Below are 15,703 nucleotides of genomic sequence, written 5' to 3'. Positions count from 1 at the left end.
ATGTTTGGGCTCCGATTTTATAAACAACAGAGAGACAAACAGATTTAGTCCCTGAAGAACAATTACAGAAAAGTGATTTTCTCATTCACACAGCTCTATCTCAAACTCAACGGCAGGGAAAGGGGAGAGGCCCATACAGAGAATGCCAACGGAAGCAAAGTGTCCATGTCTCTGTCCACTACTCATGAAGGACAGTCAGGCCTGTTAAATCACTGTAATTTACGTTAAACTACATCCTATCTTTTATTTAAGGTCCATCACCATTTATCTATTTAATAAACATCTATTGTGTATCTATGATGTGCCAAGGGCTGAGAGTAAAATGGAAAACAAAAGAAAGACACCTCTGATGCCTCATGAGCTCTCATGTCCTCATCCACCTCTCAAGAGCTAATAGTCTAATAAGAAAAACTGTCAAATTCACTCATGCATTTATTCATTCAACTGTTACTTAGAAAACACCTACTAGGAACCAGCAACAGCTTAGCACGTGAAATACAGTAATAGACACAAAATAAAAATCTCAATATTCAGGAGCTGATACTAAAGCATGAGAGAACTGCAATAAATAAGCAAGTAACTTTGATAGTATTTTGATGCTGATAAGTGTCATGAAGAAAGGGAAGGGGGGTAGAAAGTGCTGGGAGGAGGGTACGTAGATGTTAAGTAGGGTAGTTTAGGAGGCCTCACTGGAGTGACAATTAAGTAAAGACATAGAAGAGGTGAGAAAGTGGGCCACCTGTATCAAAACTACAAAGAAAAGGCCCTTGATGTTGACTCTGATGAAGAACTGGTATCCAAACAGCATCTCATCGGGGGCACAGCAAGTGCAAAGCCCTGGGGCATGAGTCTACTTGGTATGTCTGTATATACCAAGAGCAGCAAGGAGGACTGCATGGCTGGAGTACCAAGAAAATGGGGGGAAAGTACAGAAGATGGGAGTTGAGGCCGGACACGGTGGCTCACACTTGTAATCTCAGCACTTTGGGAGGCTGAGGTGGGCAGATCACTTGAGGTCAGGAGTTCGAGACCAGCCTGGGCAACATAGTGAGACTGCACCTCTATCAAAAATACAACAAATTAGCCAAGTGTGGTGGTGCACCCCTGTGGTCCCAGCTACCCGGGAGGCTGAGGCAGGAGAACCGCTTGAACCTGGGAGGCAGAGGTTGCAGTGAGCCGAGATCATGCCACTGCACTCCAGACTGGAATCTGTCTCAAAAAAAAAAAGAAGAAGAAGAAGAAGATGGGAGTTGAGGGTGACCAGAGGGCTGATCATGTAGGGCCTTGCCTCAGCCATTAAAGGACTTCGATTTTTACTCAAAATGTGATGGCAAGTCACTATAGGTTTGAGGACATAATGATCTTACACAAATACATACCTACAAACTGAAGGATTTATATACAGGTGCGAACAGACTGTCAGGAGGGTGTGATCTAGTCTGGCAGTCAGGTATTTGGTCAATGAGGAAAGTCTAAGGTCTGAAAGCTGAGAAGCTACAGAGCTATAGGAAAAGCATACACAAAAGCTACAATGCGAACATAAGAGGAAACATAATAGTCATGCATTGCATAATATTGTTTTGATCAATGACAAACCACATCTACAACGGTGGTCCCATATGTTATAAAGGAGCTAAAAAATTCCTATCACCTAGCCATCTTAATGTTGTAGTGTACCACATTACTCACATGTCTATGTTAATGCTGGTGTAAACAAACCGATTGCACTGCCAAAAATATAAGATATAGCACATACAATTATGTACAGTTCATACTTGATAATAAACTAAGTTACTGGTTTATATATTTACTATACCTTACTTTTTATCATTATTTTAGAGTGCACTCCTACTTATCAAAAAAAAAAAAAAAAGTTAACTGTGAAACAGCCTCAGGCAGGTCCTTCAGGACGTATTCCAGAAGAAGACACTGTTATCATGGATGATGACAGCCCCATGTATGTTACTGTCCCTGAAGACCTTCTTGTGGGACAAGACATTGAGATGGCGGACAGTGATATTGATGATTCTGACCTTGTGCAGGCCTAGGCTAATGCATGTGTTTAGTTTCAACAAAAGAATTTAAAAAGTAAAAATGAAAATTTTTTACAGTAGGAAAAAGCTTATGGAATAGGTATGTGAAGAAATAAAACATTTCTGTACAGCTGTACAGTGTGTTTGTGTTTTAAGCTGCATTAAAACCAGTTTACAAGTTTCAAAAATTTTTAAATTTTACAAAATAAGTTACAGTAAGCTAAAGTTAATTTATTATTGAAGAAAAAAGTTTCCTTAAAAATTTAATGTAGCTTCAGTGTACAGTATTTATGAAGTCTACAATAGTGTACAGTAATGTTCTAGGCCTTCCCATTCACTCACTACTCATTCACTGACTCACCCAGAGCAACTTTCAGTACTGCAAGCTCCATTCATGGTAAGAGCCCTACAGAAGAGTACCATTTTTAATTTTTTATATTGTATTTCTACTGTACTTTTCCTGTGCTTAGATACACAAATATCATTGTGTTACAACTGCCTACAGTATTCAGTACAGTAACATGCTGTACAGGTTAGGCTCTACCATATATCCTAGGCTATACCATCTGGTTTAAGTACACTCTACGATATTTGCACAACAACAAAATTGCCCAAGGGTGTATTTCTCAGAATGTATCCTCATCATTGAGTGATGCATGGCTGTATCTTAAGAGAACTAGGGAAAGTCAATGTGGCAAAAGCTTGGGTATGTCTAGTGGCCACAGTGTACAAGGTGAGTTTAGAGAGATGAGCCAGACAGTCCAAATTAAGGAAATATTTGTAGGCAATGGTAAAAACTGATTTCGCCCTGAGTACAAAAGGATTGAGTTTCTTTCACACTGTCATGATAGCATTTCTTTCCTGAACACAATGGGACTCCATGAAAAGGAAAGACTTGCTTCGATTAGACAGCAAAACATTGACTACCTAGGAGACTAAGAAGCTATTGGGGTAGTCAACGAAAGATGATGGAGATTTGAGCTATATAACAGACTGGTGAAAAACTGGATATGGGGGCAGAGAGAGGGAGGCGTTAAGGATGTTTCCTAGGTCTGCAGGCCTCACAACCAGAAAGTAGGAGATGGGAACACCAGAAGAGATTCAGGTTTAGTGGGGAAGATTATGAGTTTGGTTTGGGGCATTTTGAGTTTGAACTGCCTTTCCCATCTACCAAAACAAGCATGCATCTGCCCCTTTTCTCATCAACTATAGATTATTCTGTATGCACTATGACTAAAGTAACACTGGAGTCTATTCAAGATTTTACTGGTCTCTGATTGTCATGCTATGTAAAGTAGATTATGAGGGTAAAGGCTGAGTCTCCCCTAGTTTTCAAAGTACTAAGTAGTTGGCACAAAGTATATATGCATAACATTGTTGACAGATTTCTCATTTTCACAACAACTTAGGCAACAGTATTATTAACCTCATTTCACACATGAGGTGGCTCAGTGAGGTCCCTGTGATATTAAGGGTTTTTCTCAATATCACTTAACTGATGAACAGGAGCAGCAAGACAGGGACCCAGGTCTGCCTGGCTCTAATATCACAGATTCTCACCATTTGGACACACTGCTTCCTTAGTTACATTCTTGTTAATAATTAACTGTAAGAATCCTGCATTCCTCGTGTACATATATACGTGTGAAAGAAATTTCTAGGTCATTATATTTGAGAATAAATGAGAGGATACACAGAAACAGCTTCTTATAAAAGAAATAATGTAAAACTAGTTATAATGAAGTCTACTCTCTGACTTTAAAAAAAAATCTAAAAATTTTAATATCTCTTAGGCAAAGGTCACAAAATAAATACCAAATTCCAGGGAATGTAAAGCATCTCCTTAGGTAAATATTAGGTAGATGCTGTTCACTTCATAGTCAGAGTGCTGTAAGCAGCAGCAAACTGGACTAAGAACTAGATCTGTGTCCTACTACTGGCTGTGTAACTAGATGTGACAGTAGACAGGTTACCAAACCTCTCAGATCTTCCGGTTTCCTCAATTATAAAATAAGGGAGATGAACTTATTCCAACCAGCTAAATACTGCATCTGGATTTCCTAAGATTGGTGCGGTGAATGAATTTTTATAGATAAGTCATTTATAAATGTTCCAATGGGAAACTCATCTTTACAAAAATTATATAGGGAATTATTTGACAATCACCTAAGGCTACATATTTTATAACTCTGGGTGGTTGTACATTTGCTTGACTTATAGAGGGGTATTCCCTTCTTCATTATTCTTCGAAGGTTGGAAAATCTTCACACTTCAAAACATAACAAAAAGTTAACTACCCTCACTACCACCATGACCCTCCAGCCCAACAAGTGCTACATCTGGGACTGCTCCCTTCATGCTCTTCCAGTTGGCTGACACTTGACCCATCTATTTACAGAAAGTCCATTAATCTGACTAGGGTTTGAACACCTGGTTGAAGCTGCTTTTGTTTTTGAGATCCTTCATAAAAATACTACATGGGTTGAAAAGTCTTAAGAATATGTTTTTGTCAGCCAGGAGAGTTAGATTTCTCCCAAAGCTGAAACTTAATAAGGAAACAGGAAGTCAGAAATGATAATAAAATGTGGAAATATGGGCAGAATACTAAGTCAAAGGAAATGTGACCTAAAGAAATATGACTTCAGATCTAAATGCCAAAATCAAAATTTTTAACTAAAAAGCTACAGCTTGCTCTTACCCTTTCTCTGTTTCCTGAGGAACATGGGGATGGAGCCAAGGTAGAGAAGAATTAAAAATCCCAGGACATTGACTGAAAAAGTTATCAGCCTATAAAAAATGCCATTAACTATATTCACCATTAGTATTACTAGGTAAAAATTTAGCTTAGTGAGCAGCTTTGGACTGTATAATTTGAGAAGAAGTTGGACATATTTCTCATCGTAAGCATTTTTGTTACTGCAGTTGGATTTCAACTTATAATTGGTATTCCACATTGAAACAGCAATGAAAGTTTGGAAAATTAAATGCTTACCTTCCCCATCAAATGTTCCTTGTCCTTTCAGCATTTTTTTCTAAGAGACAAAAAAAGTAAAAAAAAAAAAAAAAAAAAGGAAAAGCAAACTATGTATGAATGAGCCAAATTGAAAATACAGCTATTTTAAGTAAAAATACTTTTTTTTTGGTCATTACATTAATCAGATTTCCAAGAGCACACAGAAGCTGAGCCCTGGAGGAGTTCACTCATTTGATCACTACAATTCACTGCAACAATGAAATAAAATGTATAAGATCCCCCACACCCTGTCAAAACAGATTGAGAATCCTCAAATAACTAGCAGGTCAGCTCATTTTACTACTCGTGATTCACCATCACTGGTAAATTGAACTTTGCTATACTTGCAGAGTTGGAAAAAACACATAAAATGTTAGTTATGTAATTTATTTTCTTTAAGACCACGGGCTCTAAAATAAAACAGGCTTGCTTGTGTTTTGCATATGTGACATTTATATAGACTGGTTCCAGTGCTCTGATTAACCAAGAAAAAATGTGGCTGCCAAAAAGAATCTCTGCCCTATTGCTGAGATCTGTCTTGTTTCTGTGGAAGGCAACACACACTCCAAAATATCCCTCTTCAATTTTCCCTGTTTCTTTATGTCATATTTGGCAATATTTTAATAAGTGGAGCTAATGGGACAATATAGGGGAACAATACCACACAGTGTCACCCAGCCGTAAGTTTTCAGCTGCCAATTGTTAAATGCACTCAAGGATGAATGGGCATACAACGGGAATAAAACACAACCAAAGGCCACGGTGACAAAAACAAGCAACAAAAAAGATGATAAAATATTTATGTCTTTTGTGATCCTGGCAACTGATTTTCAAATTCACATTCTACCTGAATGACATCAAGTGTGTAGTAACCACTCAAAAAAATTCAGTAAGTAAAAGCAAAAAATAATCAACAGGCTCAAACAGGAATCAGTATTTTTCTGAATCAGCTGTGATAACAGCTACCATTGACTGAAACCTCTAAGCAAACTCCAGACAACTTGACTGCAGAGTGCGGCTCTGAGCATGCTCCTCCCCCGTTCAGCTATTTCTTTTAAAAGTGGTAAAGACTCACTCAGCCAACAATCTGCCATATTTCACTTTTGTCCCCCCAATTCTGCCTGAGCTTAGAAATTTAAAAGTGATGAATTTCAATTCTTCCCACAAAGTTGCACTAAACTCGGCTGTGCCTGCCAGCATCAAAGCGGCCAAGAGCTGGATGTACACTAGCAATCGAGAGCAAAACACAGAATTAAAAGGGAACGACTTCTTCGGGTTTCCTCTATGCTTCTCCTCCCCACTCCCAACACATTTACTTTTGGCTTAGTGAATGGCGTGCCACACTCCTGCCCACTTTTACCTTTATCCTTCCCAGACTGGAAAACTTCTCCTTGTCTTCCATCACTGCTTTCAGAACAGGCTGGGACATTCTGTTCTTCTTCTTCGAGCTGGTAAGACTGTCAAAATCAAAGCCACTGACTACCGCCCTGCGATAAGACGTGGACCGCAAGCCTCTCCGCAAAGACCCTGGGCTATCCACGTCGTTATCGACCTCACTCTCCTCCCCTGCGTGACCCAGGGGTCCTCCTAGGCCCTCCACCATGCTGCGCACCTTGAGGAGTCTCTTGTGGGGCTCCACATTCTGATTGTTGGATTTACTTATTTTAATTTCCGAGGCCAGACTCTTCGGAATGATCTGCTGCTTCCCCACTTTGAGGGCGGCGGGGCTGTTTGTACTCAAAACCACGGAAGGATTCTCGAGGAGCTCGTTCTCCTGGGAGGGCAGCCTTTGGAGGGGGAGTTTTTGTTCCAAAGAACTTTTCTGGGGCCCAGGAGGGAGCCCCCGTTCGGGGTCCTTTGCCTTCTGGCCGGACTGCGAACCCGACCCAGGAGAGTCGTTATTAGCGGCAAGGCCATTTGCAGTGGGCGAAGGCACTGGGCTGGCAGTCAACCCAGTCGGGTCCTCCTCCGGGGTGCAGGGGGCGGGCGCGTTAGGAGTCCGCGGGGGTCGCAGAACCGGCGGCGGCGGCGCAGGCAAGGTCACCGCCCCATCTGCTGGGGATTTCGGGGAGCCGCCCGGCACCGCTTTGGGGAGCTTGGGTGACTTGGGCCGTCGAAGTCGAGGAGACGCAGCCCTGTACTCCGGGGATGCCGTCCCACCATTGGCCACAGCTCTCCGCTGGGCGCCCCGATGCAAGGGGCTCCTATGTACCGTCCTGCTGTCCGAGGCGGTGGGCACCTGGGCAGGAATCTGTGCTGCGGCGAGCGTCCCTCGGTCCTCCACCGGGAAATCCGTAATTAGCAACCCGTTGGGGCTCTGGTAGGACTGGGGCCTCGGCTTGCTCCGGACCAGCAGCTGGGGCTGAGGAATCGACCGCCTCCGCCACAAAGGGGTTATGCTGTTGCTAGAAAAATCCACCTCGCTCTCGCCGTCCATAGCCGGGCCTCGAAGTCAGCCCTGGGAGGAGCAACACCGAGTTAGTCTTGCCTAAAGAGGAAATTAGTTAGGAAACTGTGCCTCCAGACAACCGGGGACGCCTGGCCGACTCGCGTACTCCGAGTCCGGCGGTCCCCCTGCTGCTGCGCAGGACACGACTGTACCGCACTTACCCGCCCTTTCTCGGGCAAAAACTGCACCAATGCGGTGCGCGGTCCCCGGCAGAAATCTGGGCTGCCGCCCAGGCGGATTAATCCAATCACCTCCGCGTCCCTCCCACGCCAAAAGACCACCCGCACCAAACGAGCCCGCCACCAATTCACTGAGTGCAAGCCGAGGCACAAGAAACTTGGGACGAGTTCAGCTTTCTTGGGAAACTCGCCGCGGGACGCTCCCTTCTGTCGCCAACCGGCCGCCCGCCCTCATCGTGGGTACCCTCGCGCTCCAGGTGCGCGGCTCCCAGACAAATTTACCTTCTGGGGCTTGCAGTGTCCGGGGCCAAGGAGCACCCACTGCCCCGTGGGTGGCCCGGGTCCGGGACCGAAGCGCAGCCGCTAGAGCTTAGGAGAGCGCTGCAGCCGACCGCGGCGCCGGCGCCGGCCCGCCCCCACGCCTGACTACGCCCCCACACTTGGCCCCGCCCCCATTTCGGCCCCGCCCAGATCCGCCTCCCGCAGCCAGAAGCAAGAAGCTGTCTTCCCGCCCCCACGTGCCTACAATCAGCCCCAGTCTCCCTGGGAAACAGACGGGCGCACCTGAGCTGGGTTCTGAGCTCCAGCGTTTGGGGTTAGAAGTTGCGGACTGGTAGCTGAGGCGGCACGGGAGTGTAGGCGCCCGGGGTCGTTGCCGGGGGGGCACAACGTGAGAACAAGCAAGGGAGCCCTGCTGAATTGCAGTTTTTGGAAGCCCTGAATCCTGGAGGTGTGTTGAAATCGAGAACGGGCGGCGGAGTAGACTTTGTGAGATGCGTGGGCAGTAGCGCAGAGTTCTAACGCAGAGTCATGCCCTCTCAGCATTCAGGTGGTCTTAATCAGATGGGCTCGTTCCACTGCTGAAAATGCATTATAATATAAACACATAGATGTGCTTGTTTGTGCCTAGAGTCTTTCCGTAGGAAAGACTGGCAGCTCTGAAAAGGGAAACTGGGTGGCTAGGAAACTGGAGGGAGGGAGAGTTTTCATATAATTATTTTTGGTCCTTGTGTGCTTTGCATCTTGAAACCTATCTATGAAAAATAAGTTCAATTTACACGACAAAAAAAGTATTGGTTTCCAACAGTACATACAATAAAACTTAAAATCCTTACCATGGCTTACAAGACACTGCACTACTGCCCTACTTCTTCAGCCTAGTCTTTCCTCCATCACTTTCTCCATTATTTTTTGGCCACACTCAAGGTTTGACAGCCTCAGAACCTTCCCTTTCGTTCCTTCTTGACCTGACTTGTCACTGCATCAGAAAGGCCTTCCCTGTCCCCTCCTTAATTATACCATTGCCCCGTTTATTTTCCCAGCCACTTGTTCTCTTCTATTTCTGCACTTATCAAATTTTGTGTATAGATATATTTATGTGTTTATGTTTATTGTCTGTTTTGTCTTTACACGGTAATTTGCATGAGGGCAGGGGTCATGATTTTTTCTTCTCCGTATTTCGGCACATGGTGGGCACTTAATATTTAATGAGTGAGAGAATGAATGACAGGAATGAAGTGAAAACAGTGACCATTCCTTCCAAAGTGCTTGGTTGCCACATAGTAGAAAGATGGCTGTGTCTTGGCCAGGCTCCTGCTGTGTGACAATAATGAGGCAAACTTGAGAAGACAAATAATTTTAGACCATAAGAGTTGTATAATTGATTCTATTAGCAAGACAAATGGGCCCTTCTCCAATTTCTCTTTCAGCATTCATGCATTCAGCAGGGATGCAGTGAGCATCCACTGTGTGCAAGTTATGCTCCCTGTTTTTGCCCTAGATTGAATGCAATGGCCAAAAATATTAAGATGTGATCTCTGGGTGGTGAGATGAAGGATAGTATGTTTCATGCTGCTTTATATTTTTCTGTACTTAACGAAATATACTGTACAATGAAGATATATTACTTTGATCTGAGACATTTTCATAAACAAAGAAAAAAGAAACGGCATCGAAAAGTGTATAAGAAACTTTTTTTTTTTTTTAGACGGAATTTTGCTCTTGTTGCCCAGGCTGGAGTACAATGATGCGATCTCGGCTCACTGCAACCTCCTTCTCCAGGGTTCAAGCAATTCTCCTGCCTCAGCCTCCCGAGTAGCTGGGATTACAGGCATGTACCACCACGCCCGGCTAATTTTGTATTTTTAGTAGAGACAGGGTTTCTCCATGTTGGTCAGGCTGGTCTTGAACTCCCAATCTCAGGTGAGCCACCCACCTTGGCCTCCCAAAGTGCTGGGAATTGCAGGTGTGAGCCACCGCTCCTGGCCTAAGAAAATTTTTAAGAAAGAAATTTTCAAAATTGGGTGGAAGACATATGGCTGATTACATACTCATGCGTAGATACATAGACTTTTTTTTTTAATATAAGGTATTTTCTATACCAACATGTATTGCTGTTATATTGGAAAAATATAATAAATTAATTTCAAAAGTGATTACCTAATGACAAATGGAGTATTCACCTAATTCAAAACGCAACCTGTGACTTATACTAAGAAGCTGTAAAAGGTGATGTGAGAAGGTGGCTTTTCTTGAAATTATGTTGCTTCTACAAACAAGTGTAACCGATATTTGTGAGGACTTCATAGGATCTTCTTACCTCATTTCCAACAAACAACAAAATACCTACCAAAACAACAACACAACACCAAGCTCTGGTCCTTCACTGAGGGAAGTTTACAAACTCACAGACCTAGTGCCTATTCAATTTATTGTTATCTATCCAAATCTAAGATATCTTCAATTATATGTTCCACTCAAAAGAAAGGAAAAGACCTGCTAATAAAACTATGACAATATGTTATGTCATATCGAATTTTTACTTTATACTTAGTGCTTTTAGACACTTATGCATAGATTTGTTTAGTACTGTGTATATGTAGGAAAGGAAAATATAAGCAAAATGAATTTACTGAATCCCGAACATTGAGCCTGATTCTTCTGAATACCTTTTCATGAAAAGCATTCATATGTGTGTTTTTCCACACAATATCGTTGATAGTGCACCGTTTCTTAAAAGGATGTTCCAGTCTTGTTTCTGGGATTTGCTTCCTAGACAATGACACTCATTCTGCAAATCTGATGCTGACACTATCCCATTTGACTAAACACATAGTTTTCTTGTTCAACTGAATTGTATGTCACTACAAGCTATGCAGCTTCTCTATTAATGGCCAGGAGAAAGTTTCTCATAAATTGTAGTTTCATGCCTTAACCATAGTCCTGCATGATACATGAACTGGTTATATCAACCTCTCTTTGCTTTAGAATTTCTTTCACCTAATCTGTCATATCTGGTAATTTCTCCTGCCTTCAACTCTGTTTCTTGGCATATGGCTTTGACACAATAGGACTAAATTTCATAGAATTTAGTAGAAATGATAACAATTCATTTATGCCCATGTTCAAAAATAGGCAATGCCAACTATATCATTACTGTCACCTGGCCACTGGATGTTTATTTGATAGAAAGATACATTCCAGTTTCAGAGAAATTAAAATGTGGTACCAAATTATTCTTAAAATTGAAGAAATACAGTATGTCAAACTATTTGTAATGATATTTTCCTCTGGTATATTCCAATGGTATATTGAACTATTAGAATATTCAGTGGTATAATGCAAGATATGTATGGCTACATTTACTAAACAAATTCACATTGGTCACAAATTTTGTGTCCCAAACACAATAATTAGCCTAATTTTTAAACGCAAATTGTTAGTCTTATTAGAATATATGTCCAATTTTCCAATATATCCCATCCCGTGTACCTTTTGTTTATTTATACATTCAACAACTATTTATTGGGTGCATTCAAGTGCCAAGCATTAGGACAGATGTTCCTGAACCTTACAGTTTGGCTCATGAAACATGACTGAAATATTAAAATAGTAATATAAGACACCCAAACTGTGTAAGATGCATAGTAAGCTTTCTGTTCTATGTAAACCTTTGTGAAGGAGTCTGGATAAAACTGGCCCAGAAGGGTAGGTAAAGTATTGCAAGGTGGAGAAGCAGACAGTGATGTCACAGAAAGATTTCCCAGGATAAGCAAAAACATGGAGGGATGGCTGGAGAACTGATATTCATTAAGTGCCAACTGTATGTTAAGCTTTGTTGTTTGTTACACATAATCTCACATTAGTTCTGAGCCCGCTTAAATATGAAGTTGAAGCCCAAAAAGCTCTTCTCATACTGTTGATAATTGGTTGAGTCAGAATCCTAAACTTTTTCTTTACAATATTCCAGAGCCCAGGCATCAAAACATACAAGAAATTAAGCTCACCAAAACCTAGTTTGCTTTTAGAAGTTGTGGGATATTAATTTGGCTGAATATGGTGAGAATAGAATGTGGTATGCCACAAAGACTGAGGGATTGAGGTTTTACCTGAATGACAACTAACTACTCTGATATGATTTGGCAGTTTGGCTCTGTGTCCCCATCCAAATCTCATCTCAAATTGTAATCCCCATGTGTTCATGGAGGGAGGTGATTGGATCATGGGTCATGAGGGCAGTTTCCTCCATGCTGTTCTCATGATAGTGAGTGAGTTCTCACGAGATCTGATGGTTTTATAAGCGTCTAGCATTTCCACTGCTTGCGCTTCTCTCTCTTGCCACCATGTGAAGAAGGTTCTTGCTTCCTCTTCACCTTCTGCCATAAGCGTAAGTTTCCCAATGCTTCCCCAGCCATATGGAACTGTGAGTCAATTGAGCCTCTTTCCTTTACAAATTACCTAGTCTCAGGTAATATCTTTATAGCAGTGTGAAAATGGACTAATACATACTCCTTGAAGAGATTTAAACTTTGCCATCTTCTAAAAAATGAATATAATGACACCAGTGTCAGAAATAAAAAACAAAACATTGACAGATTTGACAATTTAAACATTTTAACCTTTGTGCATTAAGAAAAGCCACATAAACCCATAAATTTTGAGGGAAATCTTCTCTTAGAAGGAAATTAGAGAAAAATATTTAAATATATATAAAATATAAATAGGTTTGTGTATGTATAGCCATTTAACATTGTTATGTATATTTAAATATTTATATATTGTATATTAAAAATATATATTATATATTGAAATATATAAATATATATGACAGTGTTAAACTGTTTGTACCCAGGAGGTGGAGGTTGCAGTGAGCCATGATTGTGCCACTGCACTCCAGCCTGGGCGACAGAGCGAGACTCCATCTCAAAAGAAAAAAAAAAAAAGAATAAGATAACAAAAGTTGTAAAATGAACAGAGTAAGAATAAGCATTTTGGAGAAGACATGAGTGTCCACTATGCATCAAAATATACTCCATCTCAATAATAAAAACAAAATTTAAGAATTAATGAGATAATTTTTCACTTATTAGATTAGCAAAGATGGTCTTTTTTTTTTTTTTTTAGATGGAGGCTCACTGTGTTCCCCAGGCTGGAGTGCAGTGGCGTGATCCTGGCTCACTGCAACCTCCACCTCCTGCGTACAAGCAGTTCTCTGCCTCAGCCTCCCAAGTAGCTGGGATTACAGGCGCCCACCACCATACTCGGCTAATTTTTATATTTTTAGTAGAGACGGGGTTTCACCATCTTGGCCAGGCTGGTCTTGAACTCCTAACCTCATGATCCACCCGCCTTGGCCTCCCGAAGTGCTGGGATTACAGGTGTGAGCCACGGTGCCCGGCCAAGATTGTCTTTTAAAAAGGCAATACCCGCTGTTGGTAAAAGCACAGGCAAAAGAGAATTCTGAATCATTCATGGTAAGAATGTAAATTGGTACATCTTTCTGGAGAGCAATTAGATGATACTTAACCAAAATGTTGATTAACTTAAGCAAACCTTTTGTTATGGTGGCCAAAAGTTAGCAACAGGCTAAGTGTCAGCAAGGGACTGGCTAATAAACCATGATGTGCAATGCAACCACCACAAATAATTATACAAAATTATAATTATACAAAAATTCAAAATATGTAATTAAATTTTTTTAGAAAACTGTTTTAATACACACTATGCAAAATATCCTACTTTGAGTTTTACAAAGTGCAAATAGCTATATGTAAAACTGTTTGTAAATATATAAAACGTATTTGTGTATATATGTAATGCCTAGATTTTGAATATTCACCAAAATGTTGTCATGTCTACTCTGCACAGCTGGATTAATGGTGATATTTAGGTATGATTTGCTGTGAAACAAACCACCCCAACACTTAGTGACATAAAATAGCAACTTCTATTATTTGTTATTTTTTCACCATTTTGTGGGCTGGCTTGGCAGTTCTTCAGTAGGTCTCACCTAGGTTTTCTAGTGTGGCAGCAGGCAGCCAGCTGTGGGGTTGTCTGGGTCAGGAGGACAAAGCCCCCTCACATGCCTCACAGCTGGTTGATGTTGGCTGTTATATGAGGCTTCTGTTCTCCCTTTCTCAAATCTTCAATGTCCTGAACAGGGTAATATCCCCATGATTCTGAGACAATGGAGTGGTAAGTCAAAATGACAAAGAAAAATCTGGAGAGGATACTTGAAAAGGGGGTTTTGAAAATTGACTAGATCTCTTTGGGGAAAGAGTTCTGAAAAGGAGACTTTCTACAACACTTATTAATGATTTATATATTATCTTACATGTTAACATTTTGTGAGCACTTATAGTATACAGACCCTCTTTGAAGTGCTTCAACTGTATTATATAATTTAATCCTCACAACTACCTTATGAGGTAGGAACTACTACTGTAATCCATTTATACACAAGAAAATTAAGTGTAGCACAGAGAGGTTAAGAAGCCATGCATCCTGGCTCATAATTATTACACTATATTGTTATATTGTTTGTGATTCCATTATGTATTTATATTTTCCACAAATAATATACAAACACCCCAACGTCAAACTGGTTCTTTATCTCCAGTATTGCTTCAGTAATGGACAGGTTGATCAATTGGTGAAAATGCCCAAAGTTATAAGGAAAAAGAGGTGGAGGAAGGGATGTCATCCAAGTAGGAAGAAAGCCACAAAAGCCTGAGAAAGGAAGTTTCCAAAAGGAAAGTCAGATCAGCACCTCCTGGTTGGTACCTGGCCCTAGGCTACCTATAGGTACAGTGATGAAGAAAATAGGCACATAATCCTTACCATGGTGTATCAGGAAAGACTAACCTTAGATAGCATTGAATACTAAAGATGCTGCTCACTTAGTACCCTTGCAACTGGCATCTTCAATCTTGGTGGGCACTGAACCCAACTGGCAGGGCTTATGGAGAAGGCAAGTAGAAAACAGTCTAGGAACTTAACTGCAACTGTGGGAATTGTGGCAGTAAAATGAAGGAGAAAAATAGGGCAGTAGATGGAGGATAAGGGAGAAATAAACAGTTTTAGTTTCAAGACTGAGGACACTTGGCTAGACATCAGGAAGCTGGGTTTGAGTTTGTGTTTACCACTTTTGAACGGTGGGAATGAAGAGAAGTCATTTAATCTCTAAGACCACAGTTTCTTGAGCTGCAACATGAAGTTTTTCCTCCTCTCCAGCACAGTTTGGGAAGCACTGGTATAGATTAGAATAATTTGGATGTGGCCGGTCTAATGGTTGGAGGAAAGTAGGACACGGAAATGGGGATGGAGACAAAGAGTAGGGGAGACTTGGCCAGATAAGTGCACAAAAAACTGAATTCTAATTTATTTCCCCCCTCTTGAACAGCAAATAATTCGAATAAAATTTTGTTATTTTTAACTCCGTGATAAAGAATAAAGATCATAATGAGAAAAGGGTTAGCACTTGTTGAAAATGACGCCGAGGACTCTCCATGGCCAGATGGAAGGGAAGTGGCAAGAAGACTTCACCAAGTGAAGAAGGGCTTCTTTCTTGTTCCCAGCCCTTCCTTGCCTGTAGCATCCAATCTGTTCACCCACAACAGCAGTGAGAATGATTCAAAGATGATGCATTGAACCTCTAGCGACACCATGTTTTGAGGGGGAAGGTCCCCGTTTAACTAGAGTAATTAAGATCCCAGGTAAACCATGAGGTCAGAGTGGAGAGTGGCTCCCA

The 15,703-nt window shown here is 41.3% G+C and overlaps 1 protein-coding gene across 2 annotated transcripts in view; it reads right to left on the bottom strand.

Annotated features, from left to right (window-relative positions):
* ARHGEF26 (Rho guanine nucleotide exchange factor 26) overlaps positions 1-8,085 on the bottom strand; it is a 139,749-nt gene extending 131,664 nt beyond the window's left edge. The window contains exons 1-3 of one of the 2 annotated variants that reach the window (XM_058427093.1): positions 7,957-8,085; positions 6,407-7,504; positions 5,026-5,065 (exon numbers count right to left, since the gene is read on the bottom strand). In XM_058427093.1, coding sequence (XP_058283076.1) covers positions 5,026-5,065; positions 6,407-7,483 — 1,117 coding nt within the window. In that variant the 5' untranslated portion in view covers positions 7,484-7,504; positions 7,957-8,085. Of the gene's footprint in view, positions 1-5,025; positions 5,066-6,406; positions 7,505-7,656; positions 7,857-7,956 lie in introns of those variants that run through there. The other variant, XM_032173897.2, reaches the window with a different exon arrangement.
* Positions 8,086-15,703: the final 7,618 nt, after the last annotated feature.

Source organism: Hylobates moloch, unplaced genomic scaffold, assembly GCF_009828535.3.
Source record: "Hylobates moloch isolate HMO894 unplaced genomic scaffold, HMol_V3 SCAFFOLD_13, whole genome shotgun sequence".
In the NCBI taxonomy this organism is placed as follows: Eukaryota; Metazoa; Chordata; class Mammalia; order Primates; family Hylobatidae; genus Hylobates; species Hylobates moloch.
This window is presented reverse-complemented; position numbering and strand designations above follow the sequence as displayed.